At 40.0% G+C, this 18,681-nt stretch overlaps 4 protein-coding genes across 6 annotated transcripts in view; all 4 read right to left on the reverse strand.

The window, feature by feature from the left end:
• Positions 1-18,681, reverse strand: part of LOC132981979 (protocadherin alpha-C2-like) — a 173,709-nt gene that overhangs the window by 133,263 nt on the left and 21,765 nt on the right. The window contains exon 1 of one of the 3 annotated variants that reach the window (XM_061048182.1): positions 11,360-13,790. The exons of 1 other annotated variant lie outside the window; for it this stretch is intronic. In XM_061048182.1, the coding sequence (XP_060904165.1) occupies positions 11,360-13,717 (2,358 nt within the window). In that variant the 5' untranslated portion in view covers positions 13,718-13,790. Of the gene's footprint in view, positions 1-4,311; positions 6,820-11,359; positions 13,791-18,681 lie in introns of those variants that run through there. One more of the 3 variants, XM_061048181.1, reaches the window with a different exon arrangement.
• LOC132981985 (protocadherin alpha-3-like) lies at positions 608-3,188 on the reverse strand. Its single transcript, XM_061048193.1, has one exon. It carries the CDS (start codon positions 3,016-3,018, stop codon positions 622-624), a length of 2,397 nt encoding a protein of 798 aa, XP_060904176.1. The 5' UTR covers positions 3,019-3,188; the 3' UTR covers positions 608-621.
• Positions 7,672-10,362, reverse strand: LOC132982554 (protocadherin alpha-3-like). The gene has a single exon (XM_061049109.1). The coding sequence runs from the start codon at positions 10,066-10,068 to the stop codon at positions 7,672-7,674; it is 2,397 nt and encodes a 798-aa protein (XP_060905092.1). The 5' UTR covers positions 10,069-10,362.
• LOC132981981 (protocadherin alpha-3-like) lies at positions 15,475-18,681 on the reverse strand. Its single transcript, XM_061048189.1, has one exon. The coding sequence runs from the start codon at positions 18,195-18,197 to the stop codon at positions 15,732-15,734; it is 2,466 nt and encodes an 821-aa protein (XP_060904172.1). The 5' UTR covers positions 18,198-18,681; the 3' UTR covers positions 15,475-15,731.

Genomic DNA, 18,681 nt, shown 5'->3' on the forward strand with positions numbered 1-18,681 from the left:
ATCCACTTTATCGGAAAATCATGCAAGCAAAGTTTTTCACATTGCAATGAAAATGAAACGACAAACTCCAAAATATTATATTACCTAGGTCAATATAATCAAACTATGAATTTCATTCCTTACATGTAACCAAATGAGAAGAATGCATTTAACAAATAGGTGATCTACATTTCGTACCTTGTGTATGCAGGCAAGGATTTAAGAACCTTTTAGCACCCTGGACAGCGAACTATGGCTGTTACACTTCGGCCATGTTAATGCGTCAAGCTTTGTATTACAACACAGAAACCCACATCACATTATTATCTGAGTGAATTTGCATACTGTTAGACATCGTGCTAGGTGGTTTACTGTAAATCAAAATATATTGTTGTACTGGTGTATGTTTTTTTGAGTACAGTGAAAAGGGAGGCTGCCGGTAAAAAGGATAGCAATATGTCAGGCTTTAACCATATATTGTTACAAATACAACAATGCTTAAAAGCACATACAGCCTGATCCACACTACAGCTGGAAAACACATTATACAAGTGAATTTTACTTCAACATATTGTAATACCATGCTAAAGCTACTATGTAAAGTGGATAAATGACTGAACTTTTTATGAAATAACCAACTGATTAACACACTGCAAGTGTTTTCACAAAATAATGGCTCACCTCAGTAGATGTCCTCCTCCTGTCAGGAAGCACTAGTGTGTTGGCATGGCTGCCCGGGACTATGGTAGATCCTATACTCATTCTGGGTCCCACTAACATGTAGCGTTTCTCTCCAGATCTGTACTGGATGCTGTGACACAGTGTCCCGTCATAATTAGTCTCTTGTAGGTATTTGGAAGTGTAGTCTGTGGATTTGGAGCACTGCATTGCAATGAGCACGATGATGCTGATGAGAAAAAGTGCTGAAACTGAGGCCAAAGTTATCATGAGATAAAAAGTGACATTACTCTCCTCATCATCGTTTGTTGCACTTTTAACATCAGAAGCAGCAAAAGCCTCTTTGGGCTCCACAACTTTGACAATGACAGTAGCTGTTGCAGAGAGGGAAACGTTGCCATTGTCTTTGACCAGTATGACCAGTTTCTGCTCAGCCTCGTCTGTCTCTGTGAATGAGCGAAGTGTTCTGATCTGTCCTGTATAGCGGTCCAAAGCAAAGAGACTGTGCTCAGTCACTTCCTGCAGTGAAAACAGTAACCAGCCGTTATATCCTATATCAGCGTCATAGGCTCTGACTTTAGTCACCAAGTGTGCTGCGTTCACATTGCGGGGAATCTCCTCCACACCTTCAGCAGACCCGTTGGAGCTGACTGGATACAGGATGACTGGAGCGTTGTCGTTCTGATCCAGAATGAACACGTTCACTGTGACGTTGCTGCTTAGTGACGGAGTTCCAGAATCTGTGGCCACAACTTGGAACTGGAACGTTTTCACTGTTTCAAAGTCGAAACTTTTCAGTGCCAAAATATCTCCATTTTCACTATTAATGTTTAAAAATGAAGACAATTTATTTCCTTCACTTCCATCTCTGAGAATATGATATGTAATAAGTGCATTGTCGTCCTCATCCCGATCAAAAGCTTTAACAGAAAACACAGAGGTACCTGGCTCATTAGCTTCAGCCACATAGAAAGTATAAGGACTGAGTGAAAACTCAGGACTGTTGTCATTCACATCTGACACCACGACGCTTATTGTCTTTTCTGACGATAATGGAGGTTGACCAGCATCTTTTGCAGTTATTGTCAGGTCATAGTGTGACTGTTTCTCTCTGTCCAGAGGCGATTTGGTCACTAATGAATACATTTTATCTTTCAGTGATGGTGATAAAGTGAACGGAACATCATCACTTATGGAACAAAAAACTTTTCCATTGAGACCAGAGTCCAGGTCATTAACACTGATAAGAGCAACTGTAGTTCCTGGTCTGGAATCTTCAGGGATGGAGCTTGAAAATGACGTGACTTCAATCTCAGGTGCATTATCATTCACGTCAACTATCTTAATTATGACGCTTTTTTCCGTAGTTAGTGGAGCCAGGCCTTTATCTGAAGCCTTAATTTCAATTTCATATATGTCATTATCTTCATAATTTATCAAACCTTTAACAGTTATCTCACCTGTTAATGCATCGATATGAAATAAATTTAGAATATTTTGATTTATACTGTTACTGAAAGAATAAACCACTTCTCCATTTTGTCCTTCATCTAAATCAGTTGCATTAACTTGTACGACTGCTGTACCTACTGGAGCATTTTCAAGGAGGTTTACAGAATAAACGTCTTGCGAAAAATTTGGCACGTTATCGTTGACATCCAACACATTTATAAGAAGATTCATATTACCAGATTTCGGAGGTTTACCCCCATCAATTGCCGTCAAAATTAATAAATGGCTTCGTGCAGTTTCTCTGTCTAAAGATTTCTGAACAACCAGTATAGGTATTTTACCATCGTTCCCTTTTTTCTTCACATCCAATCGAAAGTGATCATTGTTGCTCAGTTTATATTGCTGTACAGAGAATTGACCACTGTCGAGATCACGTGCCGGTTTTAGCTGAAATCTTGCTCCGGGCAACACGGACTCTGAAATCTCCAACGTTGTCTTTTCCTCTGGAAAAGTGGGAGAGTGGTCGTTTATATCTATGATTTCCACTTCAACATAATGGACCTCCAGTGGGTTTTCTAACACTGTTTTAAGATTAATCAAACACGTACTGCTCTGTGCGCACACCTCTTCTCTGTCAATCTTTCGGCTCACATACAAAATACCATCGTTTTGATTCACGTGGAAAAGAGGATCTGTATTACTAGAAACAATCCGATACTTCCTGTCTTTCAATGAGCTCTTATCCAATCCCAGGTCTTTTGCTATATTTCCAACCACAGTTCCTTCGTTAACTTCTTCAGAGACTGAATATCGTATTTCCGCCGAAGCCACGCTCCACAAAAAGACAGCAACCAAGCAGCAGATAAAATAACCTCTCGCCCATCGCGCCTTGTGTCGTCTTTGTTCCATGGTTAAAACAGAAATCCTCAGCAAACCATCAGGATTAAAATCCCTCGTTCTGCAAAAAACAGCATCCAGCACTTCCTTGAATATTCACTGCCTTAAAGCATTTTGTAGATATGGCAATTATGATGCTAACAAAGGAAACACTAAGCGCAGAAATGCTGTACTAACATGTAAGCCAGGATGTTGTCAGGAGGTGGAACCTTCATCCAATGACGACACAACAAGCTCGAGCACTGCTGACTTTTTACATTACACTGACACCATGCGAGCTGAAGTCTCACTGCAAAGAGTGTTGAGATTTTTAGGAACATTACATGAATTGTGAAATGATTACTAAGTACTTCAAATTACAGACCAATCGTTGTCGAGTAAAAGGAAAGACATGAGGAGGCGAACTCCTCAGAAAATAATTATCCGAAAGTGGCCTCAAATTAAGATAAATAAATCAGTATACTGTACATTAAACGTTTTGAGGATTATTCAGAGACTTTTCCAATATTAGGTTTTTCGTTAAATTGCATTACTTTGATTGTTGAGTTAACGTTTGCATGGGACGAAGTGTTTGTTACGTTATTTAGGCAGAGATAGACCTACAGTTCCAGCACCATGGACAGCGACTACCAATCGCAGCTGCCTAGCTACAATTGATGGACAAAAAATAATAATGAATCTAATTTATTGGAAAACAAAGTACCATAAACCGTGATATAATTATTATTTGCTTTATACTTTGGTTTACATTTCAGGCTTATATTGCCAAGTTAAAGCCATTACTGATACTAATTTGTTACAATGTCTTAAATTCAGTATTGCGTTACTTTATCTTAAACATTTTATTATCAAACAACAGCACCATTACCAATAATATATTCCCATGCAAAGTTCCACTGAATTGACTCAAAATCTTTCTTTGCGTTTGGTGTTATAGAAATCCAGGTTAATCCATAAAAAATAAATCTGTCTTCCTAATGACAAACGAATTGAAACCGCTATATTCAAGAGCAGGAAAACCAGCTGGCTCATTGCTATACTTTAGAAACACAAAAACCACAGTATCAGTTTAGAAAGCATACAAACAAATCAAATGGACACCAAACAAGGCACAGTTTTCACAAAACTTCCTCTTCCATACTACAATTATACTTCATGTGGACAATCTCAGATAATTAGTTTTATTTACTACATGCATTTTTTATAACACATAACACTCCAACCACTTAGAGATACGCATCACATGAGGTAGGAACGAGACTAAAGACATTGTAGAGGTTGGAAAATAGTTTTGATATGTCCTACCTCAGTAGAAGTCCTCCTCCTGTCAGGGAGCACTAGTGTGTTGGCATGGCTGCCCGGGACTATAGTAGATCCTATACTCATTCTGGGTCCCACTAACATGTAGCGTTTCTCTCCAGATCTGTACTGGATGCTGTGACACAGTGTCCCGTCATAATTAGTCTCTTGTAGATATTTGGAAGTGTAGTCTGTGGATTTGGAGCACTGCATTGCAATAAGCACGATGATGCTGATGAGAAAAAGTGCTGAAACTGAGGCCAAAGTTATCATGAGATAAAAAGTGACATTACTCTCCTCATCATCGTTTGTTGCACTTTTAACATCAGAAGCAGCAAAAGCCTCTTTGGGCTCCACAACTTTGACAATGACAGTAGCTGTTGCAGAGAGGGAAACGTTTCCATTGTCTTTGACCAGTATGACCAGTTTCTGCTCAGCCTCGTCTGTCTCTGTGAATGAGCGAAGTGTTCTGATCTGTCCTGTATAGCGGTCCAAAGCAAAGAGACTGTGCTCAGTCACTTCCTGCAGTGAAAACAGTAACCAGCCATTATATCCTATATCAGCGTCATAGGCTCTGACTTTAGTCACCAAGTGTGCTGCGTTCATATTGCGGGGAATCTCCTCCACACCTTCAGCAGACCCGTTGGAGCTGACTGGATACAGGATGACTGGAGCGTTGTCGTTCTGATCCAGAATGAACACGTTCACTGTGACGTTGCTGCTTAGTGACGGAGTTCCAGAATCTGTGGCCACAACTTGGAACTGGAACGTTTTCACTGTTTCAAAGTCAAAACTTTTCAGTGCCAAAATATCTCCATTTTCACTATTGATGTTTAAAAATGAAGACAATTTATTTCCTTCACTTCCATCTCTGAGAATATGATATGTAATAAGTGCATTGTCGTTCTCATCCCGATCAAACGCTTTAACAGAAAACACAGAGGTACCTGGCTCATTAGCTTCAGCCACATAGAAAGTATAAGGACTGAGTGAAAACTCAGGACTGTTGTCATTCACATCTGACACCACGATGCTTATTGTCTTTTCAGATGATAATGGAGGTTGACCAGCGTCTTTTGCAGTTATTGTCAGGTCATAGTGTGACTGTTTCTCTCTGTCCAGAGGCGATTTGGTCACTAATGAATACATTTTGTCTCGTAAGGATGGTGACAAAATGAAAGGTATATCATCCCTTATGGAACAAATAACTTTTCCATTAAGACCAGAGTCCAGGTCATTGACACTGATAAGAGCAACTGTAGTTCCTGGTCTGGAATCTTCAGGGATCGAGCTTGAAAATGACGTAACTTCAATCTCAGGTGCATTATCATTCACGTCAACTATTTTAATTATAACGCTTTTTTGTGTCGTTAGGGGAGCGAGACCTTTATCTGATGCTTGAATTTCAATTTCATATTTGTCCTTCTCCTCGTAATTTATCAAACCTTTCACTGCAATTTCCCCAGTAGACGGATCAATTTCAAAACGGTTTAATAGCCTACGATTCACAATACTACTAAATGAGTAAACCACTTCTCCGTTCAGACCATCATCTAAATCAGTTGCATTGACTTGCATTACTTTCGTACCAATTGGAGCATTTTCATCAAGCATCACAGAATAATCATCTTGAGAGAAAACAGGCGCGTTATCATTGATATCCAAAACATGTACTAGAATATTCATTTCGCCTAATTTCGGAGGTTTCCCCCCATCCTGTGCGGTCAGTACTAATGTGTGGGTTAGGGCTGCCTCCCTATCTAAAGACTTTTGCACAATCAGTATTGGTATTTTACCGTCTTCTCCCTTATCTTTAACTTCCAAACGGAAGTGCTCATTGGGGCTGAGTTTATATTGCTGAACAGAGAAAGGGCCTCCGTCTGGGTCTCTTGCTGGTTGAAGCGGAAATCGTACTCCAGGTAATACAGACTCGAAAATGTCCAAAGTTTTTTCTTCATGTGGGAAACTGGGAGAATGGTCATTTATATCCAGCACATCCACTTCAACATAATGGACCTCCAGGGGGTTTTCTAGCACAGTCTTCAGATTTATCAAACACGTACTGCTCTGCGCGCACACCTCTTCTCTGTCAATCTTTCGGCTCACATACAAGATTCCATTATTCTGATTTACATGGAAAAGAGGGTCCTCAGCACTTGAAACAATCCGATACCTCCTGTCTTTCAACGTACTTTTATCTAATCCCAAATCCTTTGCTATATTTCCGACCACAGTTCCTTCGTTAACTTCCTCGGAGATTGAATATCGTATCTGCGCCTCTGACAAGCTCCACAAAAGCACAGCAACCACGCAGCCGATCCACCGTCCAATCGCCCTTTTTCCCTCGTATCCTCTTTGTCCCATTTTTAAAAGTGTATATCGAATCCTCGCGTGGTTGTTAACCGTGCTCGATGAGATTAATCCAACATATTCCGCTAAAACATGTTCGCTTTATATCGATAGTTGTAAAGGCACGGGGCAATGTGTTTAAGGTCAGAAACAACCCGCAAAGCTACGCTGCCAGTATCGAACTGAGAGAGCTAAAAAGAGGTGGAACTAACAATTGAATGACGACAAGCTAAAGCTGTTATGTCCAAACACACTGACACCATGCGATCTTTTCGCTTACTACAACCACATCAAAGTTGTTGTTTCTTTTAAATATAATGACAATGTTTGTGTGTGATACATGTTTCCCTATTCATAATTGTTGATGGTTAGCAGTTAATCGGGTAAAATATAATCCACTTTATCGGAAAATCATGCAAGCAAAGTTTTTCACATTGCAATGAAAATGAAACGACAAACTCCAAAATATTATATTACCTAGGTCAATATAATCAAACTATGAATTTCATTCCTTACATGTACAAACCAAATGAGAAGAATGCATTTAACAAATAGGTGATCTACATTTCGTACCTTGTGTATGCAGGCAAGGATATAAGAACCTTTTAGCACCCTGGACAGCGAACTATGGCTGTTACACTTCGGCCATGTTAATGCGTCAAGCTTTGTATTACAACACAGAAACCCACATCACATTATTATCTGAGTGAATTTGCATACTATTAGACATCGTGCTGGGTGGGTTACTGTAAATCAGAATATATTGTTGTACTGGTGTGTGTTTTTTTGAGTACAGTGAAAAGGGAGGCTGCCGGTAAAAAGGATAGCAATATGTCAGGCTTTAACCATATATTGTTTCAAGTACAACAATGCTTAAAAGCACATACAGCCTGATCCACACTACAGCTGGAAAACACATTATAGAAGTGAATTTTCCTTCAATATATTATAATACCATGCTAAAGCTACTATGTAAAGTGAATAAATGACTGAACTTTTTAAGAAATAAACAACTGATTAACACACTGCAAGTGTTTTCACAAAATAATGGCTCACCTCAGTAGATGTCCTCCTCCTGTCAGGGAGCACTAGCGTGTTGGCATGGCTGCCCGGGACTATGGTAGATCCTATACTCATTCTGGGTCCCACTAACATGTAGCGTTTCTCTCCAGATCTGTACTGGATGCTGTGACACAGTGTCCCGTCATAATTAGTCTCTTGTAGGTATTTGGAAGTGTAGTCTGTGGATTTGGAGCACTGCATTGCAATGAGCACGATGATGCTGATGAGAAAAAGTGCTGAAACTGAGGCCAAAGTTATCATGAGATAAAAAGTGACATTACTCTCCTCATCATCGTTTGTTGCACTTTTAACATCAGAAGCAGCAAAAGCCTCTTTGGGCTCCACAACTTTGACAATAACAGTAGCTGTTGCAGAGAGGGAAACGTTTCCATTGTCTTTGACCAGTATGACCAGTTTCTGCTCAGCCTCGTCTGTCTCTGTGAATGAGCGAAGTGTTCTGATCTGTCCTGTATAGCGGTCCAAAGCAAAGAGACTGTGCTCAGTCACTTCCTGCAGTGAAAACAGTAACCAGCCGTTATATCCTATATCAGCGTCATAGGCTCTGACTTTAGTCACCAAGTGTGCTGCGTTCACATTGCGGGGAATCTCCTCCACACCTTCAGCAGAACCGTTGGAGCTGACTGGATACAGGATGACTGGAGCGTTGTCGTTCTGATCCAGAATGAACACGTTCACTGTGACGTTGCTGCTTAGTGACGGAGTTCCAGAATCTGTGGCCACAACTTGGAACTGGAACGTTTTCACTGTTTCAAAGTCAAAACTTTTCAGTGCAGTGATGACTCCATTTTCAGAATTAATGTTTAAAAATGAAGACAATTTATTTCCTTCACTTCCATCTCTGAGAATATGATATGTAATAAGTGCATTGTCGTTCTCATCCCGATCAAACGCTTTAACAGAAAACACAGAGGTACCTGGCTCATTAGCTTCAGTCACATAGAAAGTATAAGGACTGAGTGAAAACTCAGGACTGTTGTCATTCACATCTGACACCACGACGCTTATTGTCTTTTCAGATGATAAGGGAGGTTGACCAGCGTCTTTTGCAGTTATTGTCAGGTCATAGTGTGACTGTTTCTCTCTGTCCAGAGGCGATTTGGTCACTAATGAATACATTTTGTCTTGTAAGGATGGTGATAAAGTGAACGGAACATCATCACTTATGGAACAAATAACTTTTCCATTAAGACCAGAGTCCAGGTCATTGACACTGATAAGAGCAACTGTAGTTCCTGGTCTGGAATCTTCAGGGATGGAGCTTGAAAATGACGTCACTTCAATCTCAGGTGCATTATCATTCACGTCAACTATCTTAATTATGACGCTTTTTTCTGTAGTTAGAGGGGCGATACCTTTATCTGATGCCTCAATTTCAATTTCATACCTGTCCTTCACCTCATAATCTATTAAACCCTGGACAGTTATCTCGCCTGTCAATGAGTTGATATGAAAAATATTCAATATATTTTGATTCATGCTGTTGCTGAATGAATAAACCACTTCCCCGTTTTGGCCATCATCGAAATCCGTTGCATTCACCTGTGTAACCGTTTCACCTACTGGAGCGTTTTCATGGAGCGTCACGGAGTAAACGTCTTTAAAGAAAACCGGTGCATTATCATTTATATCCAACACACTAACGAGGATTTTCAGATGACCAGATTTCGGAGGTTTTCCCCCATCCATTGCCGTCAGTAACAGCGAGTGACTTGCTGCTGTTTCTCTGTCTAATGATTTTTGAACAACCAGTATAGGTATTTTACCATCTTCTCCTTTGTCTTTAACTTCCAATCGAAAGTGATCATTGTTGCTCAGTTTATATTGCTGTACAGAGAATTGACCACTGTCTAGATCACGTGCCGGTTTTAGCTGAAATCTTGCTCCGGGCAACACGGACTCTGAAATCTCCAACGTTTTGTCTTCCTCTGGAAAAGTGGGAGAGTGGTCGTTTATATCTATGATTTCCACTTTAACATAATGGACCTCCAGTGGGTTTTCTAACACTGTTTTAAGATTAATCAAACACGTACTGCTCTCTGCGCACACCTCTTCTCTGTCAATCTTTCGGCTCACATACAAAATACCATCGTTTTGATTCACGTGGAAAAGAGGATCTGTATTACTAGATACAATCCGATACTTCCTGTCTTTCAACGAGCTCTTATCCAGTCCCAGGTCTTTTGCTATATTTCCAACCACAGTTCCTTCGTTAACTTCTTCAGAGACTGAATATCGTATTTCCGCCGAAGCCACGCTCCACAAAAAGACAGCAACCAAGCAGCAGATAAAATAACCTCTCGCCCATCGCGCCTTGTGTCGTCTTTGTTCCATGGTTAAAACAGAAATCCTCAGCAAACCATCAGGATCAAAATCCCTCGTTCTGCAAAAAACAGCATCCAGCACTTCCTTGAATATTCACTGCCTTAAAGCATTTTGTAGATATGGCAAATATGATGCTAACAAAGGAAACACTAAGCGCAGAAATGCTGTACTAACATGTAAGCCAGGATGTTGTCAGGAGGTGGAACCTTTATCCAATGACGACACAACAAGCTCGAGCACTGCTGACTTTTTACATTACACTGACACCATGCGAGCTGAAGTCTCACTGCAAAGAGTGTTGAGATTTTTAGGAACATTACATGAATTGTGAAATGATTACTAAGTACTTCAAATTACAGACCAATCGTTGTCGAGTAAAAGGAAAGACATGAGGAGGCGAACTCCTCAGAAAATAATTATCCGGAAGTGGCCTCAAATTAAGACAAATAAATCAGTGTACTGTACATTAAAAGTTTTGAGGATTATTCAGAGACTTTCCCAATATTATTTTTTTCTTTAAATTGCATTACTTTGATTGTTGAGTTAACGTTTGCATGGGACCAAATGTTTGTTACGTTATTTAGGCAGAGATAGACCTACGGTTCCAGCACCATGGACAGCGACTACCAATCGCAGCTGTGTAGCTACAATTGAGGGACAAAAAATAATACTAAATCTAATTTATTGGAAAACAAAGTACCATAAACCGTGATATAATTATTATTTGCTTTATACTTTGGTTTACATTTCAGGCTTATATTGCCAAGTTAAAGCCATTACTGATACTAATTTGTTACAATGTCTGAAATTCAGTATTGCGTTACTTTATCTTAAACATTTTATTATCAAACAACAGCACCATTACCTATAATATATTCCCATGCAAAGTGCCATTAAATTGATTCAAAATCTTTCTTTGCGTTTGGTGTTATAGAAATCCAAGTTAATCCATAAAAAATAAATCTGTCTTCCTAATGACAAACGAATTGAAACCGCTATATTCAAGAGCAGGAAAACCAGCTGGCTCATTGCTATACTTTAGAAACACAAAAACCACAGTATCAGTTTAGAAAGCATACAAACAAATCAAATGGACACCAAACAAGGCACAGTTTTCACAAAACTTCCTCTTCCATACTACAACTATACTTCATGTGGACAATCTCAGATAATTATTTTTATTTACTACGTGCATTTTTTATAACACATAACACTCCAACCACTTAGAGATACATCACATGAGGTAGGAACGAGACTAAAGACATTGTAGAGGTTGGAAAATAGTTTTGATATGTCCTACCTCAGTAGAAGTCCTCCTCCTGTCAGGGAGCACTAGTGTGTTAGCATGGCTGCCCGGGACTATAGTAGATCCTATACTCATTCTGGGTCCCACTAACATGTAGCGTTTCTCTCCAGATCTGTACTGGATGCTGTGACACAGTGTCCCGTCATAATTAGTCTCTTGTAGGTATTTGGAAGTGTAGTCTGTGGATTTAGAGCACTGCATTGCAATAAGCACGATGATGCTGATGAGAAAAAGTGCTGAAACTGAGGCCAAAGTTATCATGAGATAAAAAGTGACATTACTCTCCTCATCATCGTTTGTTGCACTTTTAACATCAGAAGCAGCAAATGCCTCTTTGGGCTCCACAACTTTGACAATGACAGTAGCTGTTGCAGAGAGGGAAACGTTTCCATTGTCTTTGACCAGTATGACCAGTTTCTGCTCAGCCTCGTCTGTCTCTGTGAATGAGCGAAGTGTTCTGATCTGTCCTGTATAGCGGTCCAAAGCAAAGAGACTGTGCTCAGTCACTTCCTGCAGTGAAAACAGTAACCAGCCGTTATATCCTATATCAGCGTCATAGGCTCTGACTTTAGTCACCAAGTGTGCTGCGTTCACATTGCGGGGAATCTCCTCCACACCTTCAGCAGAACCGTTGGAGCTGACTGGATACAGGATGACTGGAGCGTTGTCGTTCTGATCCAGAATGAACACGTTCACTGTGACGTTGCTGCTTAGTGACGGAGTTCCAGAATCTGTGGCCACAACTTGGAACTGGAACGTTTTCACTGTTTCAAAGTCAAAACTTTTCAGTGCCAAAATATCTCCATTTTCACTATTAATGTTTAAAAATGAAGACAATTTATTTCCTTCACTTCCATCTCTGAGAATATGATATGTAATAAGTGCATTGTCGTCCTCATCCCGATCAAAAGCTTTAACAGAAAACACAGAGGTACCTGGCTCATTAGCTTCAGCCACATAGAAAGTATAAGGACTGAGTGAAAACTCAGGACTGTTGTCATTCACATCTGACACCACGACGCTTATTGTCTTTTCAGACGATAATGGAGGTTGACCAGCGTCTTTTGCAGTTATTGTCAGGTCATAGTGTGACTGTTTCTCTCTGTCCAGAGGCGATTTGGTCACTAATGAATACATTTTGTCTTTCAGTGATGGTGATAAAGTGAACGGAACATCATCACTTATGGAACAAATAACTTTTCCATTAAGACCAGAGTCCAGGTCATTAACACTGATAAGAGCAACTGTAGTTCCTGGTCTGGAATCTTCAGGGATGGAGCTTGAAAATGACGTCACTTCAATCTCAGGTGCATTATCATTCACGTCAACTATCTTAATAATAACGCTTTTCTCCGTAGTAAGTGGAGCCAGGCCTTTATCTGACGCTTCAATTTCAATGTCATACCTGTCCTTCGCCTCATAATCTATTATGCCCTGGACAGTTATCTCGCCTGTCAATGAGTTCATATGAAAAAGATTTATTATATTTTGGTTCATGCTGTTGCTGAATGAATAAACCACTTCCCCGTTTTGGCCATCATCAAAATCCGTTGCATTCACCTGTGTAACCGTTGTACCTACTGGAGCGTTTTCATGGAGAGTCACAGAGTAAACGTCTTTAAAGAAAACCGGTGCATTATCATTTATATCCAACACACTAACGAGGATTTTCAGATGACCAGATTTCGGAGGTTTGCCTCCATCTAGTGCGGTCAGTGTCAGCGAGTGGCTTGCTGCTGCTTCTCTATCTAATGATTTTTGAACAACTAATGTTGGTATTTTACCATCTTCTCCTTTGTCCTTAACCTCCAATCGAAAGTGATCATTGTTGCTCAGTTTATATTGCTGTACAGAGAATTGACCACTGTCGAGATCACGTGCGGGTTTTAGCTGAAATCTTGCTCCGGGCAACACGGACTCTGAAATCTCTAACCTTTTCTCTTCCTCTGAAAAAGTGGGAGAGTGGTCGTTTATGTCTAAGATTTCCACTTCAACATAATGGACCTCCAGTGGGTTTTCTAACACTGTTTTCAGATTTATCAAACACGTACTGCTCTGCGCGCACACCTCTTCTCTGTCAATCTTTCGGCTCACATACAAAATACCATCGTTTTGATTCACGTGGAAAAGAGGATCTGTATTACTAGACACAATCCGATACTTCCTGTCTTTCAATGAGCTCTTATCTAATCCCAGGTCTTTTGCTATATTTCCAACCACAGTTCCTTCGTTAACTTCTTCAGAGACTGAATATCGTATTTCCGCTGCGGTCACGCTCCACAAAAGCACAGCGACTAAGCAGCCGAGCGAATGTCCTCGCGTCCGTCGTGCCTTTCGTCGTCTTTGTTCCATGGTTAAACCAGAAATCCTCAACAAAACATCAGGATAAAAAAACTCGTTCTGAAAAGAGAATCCAGCACTTCCCTGTATATTCCCTGCCTTAAAGCATTTAGTAAATCTGGCAGTCAGGATGTTAACAAAGACAACACTAAGCGCAGAAAATGCAGTGCTAACGTGTTGTCAGGAGGTGGAACCTTTATCCAATGACGACACAACAAGCTTGAGCACTGCTGACTCTTTACATTACACTGACACCATGCGAGCTAAAGTCTTACTGCAAAAAAAATGTCGAACAGTCTGTCGTAAAGTGTATGAATGGTAAAATAAGTCGTAACAACGGCGTATCACAGAACAAACGTAAACTATGGTAAAGAAAGAGAAACGATTGTGGAAACCTCCTCATTACAAAGTTAACTCAATTTTCCTTTACAGAAAGTAAGAAACTTTGCATTTCAATATGTTTACAGGTTTCTTCAGAGCAGTAGCGAGCATTTGGTCATCATATAATTCAGTTTTTTTTAATGTCATCACTGAGGTAATTGTCAGGGGGTGGGGGGGGTTAAAAATTGCTATATTTATCCATCAACTTTGGGGATCAAACATTTCAGCACCATGGACAGCGACCACACTTTACTTCTTGGGTTGTCTGTATATCTAGCGTTATTCTGCTCCTTTTATTTGGAAAAAATGACTCCTCTGACCTAATCCCACGAGAAAACAATAACTGAGCTCCACTACACATTGTTTTATCTTTTTTTAGGTATCATACATAGGTGAAAAGGAATTACGAAACACTTATACATTTTACATAAAAATTGAAAATATCATCATAGAGAAAACTAAAACTATGGAAATACATCTTGTCTCCTTTTTAACCAGGTTATTACCCCAATACTGTCAATATCACAAAATGTTTAACCCAAAGAATTCACTGGTGTAGTTTTGTCCAGCAGAACACCATTCATTTATCCAAATATTATTCTACTTTTATGAAATATTTTCACCATATTGCTAAACTAAAATGTTTTCCGTGATTATTGTCAAATGTCTTTTTCCCCTTGTTATACTGTTGCATACATTTCAAAATGGCATTGCCATGTTATATCCATTATTCATAATAAGCTGTTATCTTGTTAATTTATTTTTAAAAGTTTAAGAATCACACTGTTACCCCATTACAACCATTATATTACCACGCGATAATATAGGTGACAACAAAGTGACTGACAACCTATTACTCCCTTTAAGTATCATAAAAGTCCAAGATACTTGTCTTAAACAAAACAACTTATCTAAAAAACATGCAGATATTTAAGCTTCATCACATGAGAGAAACTGATGTACTGAATATCAGCACTGCTTTGATGTGGTCGTGGTGGTCGATTGCCGTAGAAAATCACTGTTACCTCCACTAACGCAACTAGGTCCACAATATGACTGAAACTAGACTGTTACCAACAAATCCAAACATTCTGCTGCACGCTTGCTACTCAGTTCGGGTCCATGGTTACCACAGAGCAGCTTCTTTATGTGTTTTCAGACCAAACAATTATGGGGACTTTTTGAAGAGGAACTATCCACTAAGGAGTTCCATGAGAACAACACACAATGGGGACTTTTTCTCTGTCTGTATTCACACCGCCATGGTACCTACTCTGTAAGAGGTGGTAAAAAGGTTCCTCTAAACGGTGTTTTAGGAACTAAAATAGCTCAGGTGCATTATGGAAATAACTAATTAAAAAGGGAGGGGGAGGGGGGGGGGGGGGGGGGGGTTCCAACTGTTCCTACAACTATGAAAAGTTCCTGCTGTCTAAAAACACTTTTTTTCCCCATGTGAACCTTTATTTGTATTTTGCATTAATTTTATCATGTAATTAGTGAAGTTGTTAAAACTGTTTTGTGATTCTGAGGTATGAGATTTATTAACAAAGAAAAAACAATGACAGCTGTCAATGTAAAATAAAAGTGAAAAGTCCCAGTGATGTGGTTCTCCTTTATATTCACTTATGGAATAGCTCTTGTCAAATCACATTGCTTGGTCAGAACTAACTGTTTCATAAAGGTTGCTATGAATGCTTACCTTAAGCATACATGAAAACATCAAAGTTAATAACATTTGTTTTAATATGCCTACCTCAGTAGAAGTCCTCCTCCTGTCAGGGAGCACTAGTGTGTTGGCATGGCTGCCCGGGACTATAGTAGATCCTATACTCATTCTGGGTCCCACTAACATGTAGCGTTTCTCTCCAGATCTGTACTGGATGCTGTGACACAGTGTCCCGTCATAATTAGTCTCTTGTAGGTATTTAGAAGTGTAGTCTGTGGATTTGGAGCACTGCATTGCAATGAGCACGATGATGCTGATGAGAAAAAGTGCTGAAACTGAGGCCAAAGTTATCATGAGATAAAAAGTGACATTACTCTCCTCATCATCGTTTGTTGCACTTATAACATCAGAAGCAGCAAAAGCCTCTTTGGGCTCCACAACTTTGACAATGACAGTAGCTGTTGCAGAGAGGGAAACGTTGCCATTGTCTTTGACCAGTATGACCAGTTTCTGCTCAGCCTCGTCTGTCTCTGTGAATGAGCGAAGTGTTCTGATCTGTCCTGTATAGCGGTCCAAAGCAAAGAGACTGTGCTCAGTCACTTCCTGCAGTGAAAACAGTAACCAGCCGTTATATCCTATATCAGCGTCATAGGCTCTGACTTTAGTCACCAAGTGTGCCGCGTTCACATTGCGAGGAATCTCCTCCACACCTTCAGCAGACCCGTTGGAGCTGACTGGATACAGGATGACTGGAGCGTTGTCGTTCTGATCCAGAATGAACACGTTCACTGTGACGTTGCTGCTTAGTGACGGAGTTCCAGAATCTGTGGCCACAACTTGGAACTGGAACGTTTTCACTGTTTCAAAGTCAAAACTTTTCAGCGCCAAAATATCTCCATTTTCACTATTAATGTTTAAAAATGAAGACAATTTATTTCCTTCACTTCCATCTCTGAGAATATGATATGTAATAAGTGCATTGTCGTTCTCATCCCGATCAAACGCTTTAACAGAAAACACAGAGGTACCTGGCTCATTAGCTTCAGCCACATAGAAAGTATAAGGACTGAGTGAAAACTCAGGACTGTTGTCATTCACATCTGACACCACGACGCTTATTGTCTTTTCAGACGATAATGGAGGTTGACCAGCGTCTTTTGCAGTTATTGTCAGGTCATAGTGTGACTGTTTCTCTCTGTCCAGAGGCGATTGGGTCACTAATGAATACATTTTGTCTTCTATAGATGGTGATAAAATGAACGGAACATCATCACTTATGGAACAAATAACTTTTCCATTGAGACCAGAGTCCAGGTCATTAACACTGATAAGAGCAACTGTAGTTCCTGGTCTGGAATCTTCAGGGATACAACTTGAAAATGACGTCACTTCAATCTCAGGTGCATTATCATTCACGTCAACTATCTTAATTATGACGCTTTTCTCCGTAGTTAGAGGTGCGATACCTTTATCTGAAGCTTTAATTTCAATTTCGTATATGTCATTATCCTCGTAATCGATTAAACCTTTAACAGTTATCTCACCTGTTAATGCGTCGATATGAAATAAATTTAGAATATTTTGATTTATACTGTGACTGAAAGAATAAACTACATCTCCATTTGGACCCTCGTCTAAATCAGTTGCATTCACTTTTACGACTGCTGTACCTACTGGAGCATTTTCAAGGAGGTTTACAGAATAATCGTCTTGCGAAAATTCTGGCGCGTTATCGTTGACATCCAACACATTTATAAGAAGATTCATATTACCAGATTTCGGAGGTTTACCCCCATCACTTGCCGTCAAAATTAATAAATGGCTTCGCGCCATTTCTCTGTCTAAAGATTTCTGAACAACCAATGATGGTATTTTAATGTCGTTGCCTTTATTCTTAACTTCCAATCGAAAGTGATCATTGTTGCTCAGTTTATATTGCTGTACAGAGAATTGACCACTGTCTAGATCCCGTGCCGGTTTTAGCTGAAATCTTGCTCCGGGCAACACGGACTCCGAAATCTCTAACGTTGTCTCTTCCTCTGGAAAAGTGGGAGAGTGGTCGTTTACATCTTGAACCTCCACTCTTACGTAGTGCACCTCAAGCGGGTATTCTAGTACAGTTTTCAAATTCATCAAACAGGTATTGCTCTGTGCGCACACCTCTTCTCTGTCAATCTTTCGGCTCACATACAAAATACCATCGTTTTGATTCACGTGGAAAAGAGGATCTGTATTACTAGACACAATCCGATACTTCCTGTCTTTCAATGAGCTCTTATCTAATTCCAGGTCTTTTGCTATATTTCCAACCACAGTTCCTTCGTTAACTTCTTCGGGGACTGAATATCGTATTTCCGCTGCGGTCACGCTCCACAAAAGCACAGCGACCAAGCAGTAGAGAAAATGTCCTTGCGTCCGTCGTGCCTTGTGTCCTCTTTGTTCCATGGTTAAACCAGAAATCCTCAACAAACCATCAGGATAAAAAAAACTCGTCCTGAAAAGAGAATCCAGCACTTCCTTGTATATTCCCTCTCTTAAAGCATTTAGTAAATCTGGCAGTCAGGATGTTAACAAAGACAACACTAAGCGCAGAAAATTCAGTGCTAACGTATAAGCCAGGATGTTGTCAGGAGGTGGAACCTTTATCCAATGACGACACAACAAGCTCGAGCACTGCTGACTCTTTACATTACACTGACACCATGCGAGCTGAAGTCTTACTGCAAAAAAAATGTCGAACAGTCTGTCGCAAAGTGTGTGAATGGTAAAATAAGTCGTAACAACGGCGTATCAAAGAACAAACGGAAACTATGGTAAATAAAGAGAAACGGGTGTGGAGACCTCCTCATTGCAAAGCTTAGTCAAATTTCCATAACAATATAATAAGAAACTTTGCATTTCAATGTATTTACAGGATTCTTCAGAGCAG

This window comes from Labrus mixtus, chromosome 10 (assembly GCF_963584025.1).
Source record: "Labrus mixtus chromosome 10, fLabMix1.1, whole genome shotgun sequence".
Classification (NCBI taxonomy): Eukaryota; Metazoa; Chordata; class Actinopteri; order Labriformes; family Labridae; genus Labrus; species Labrus mixtus.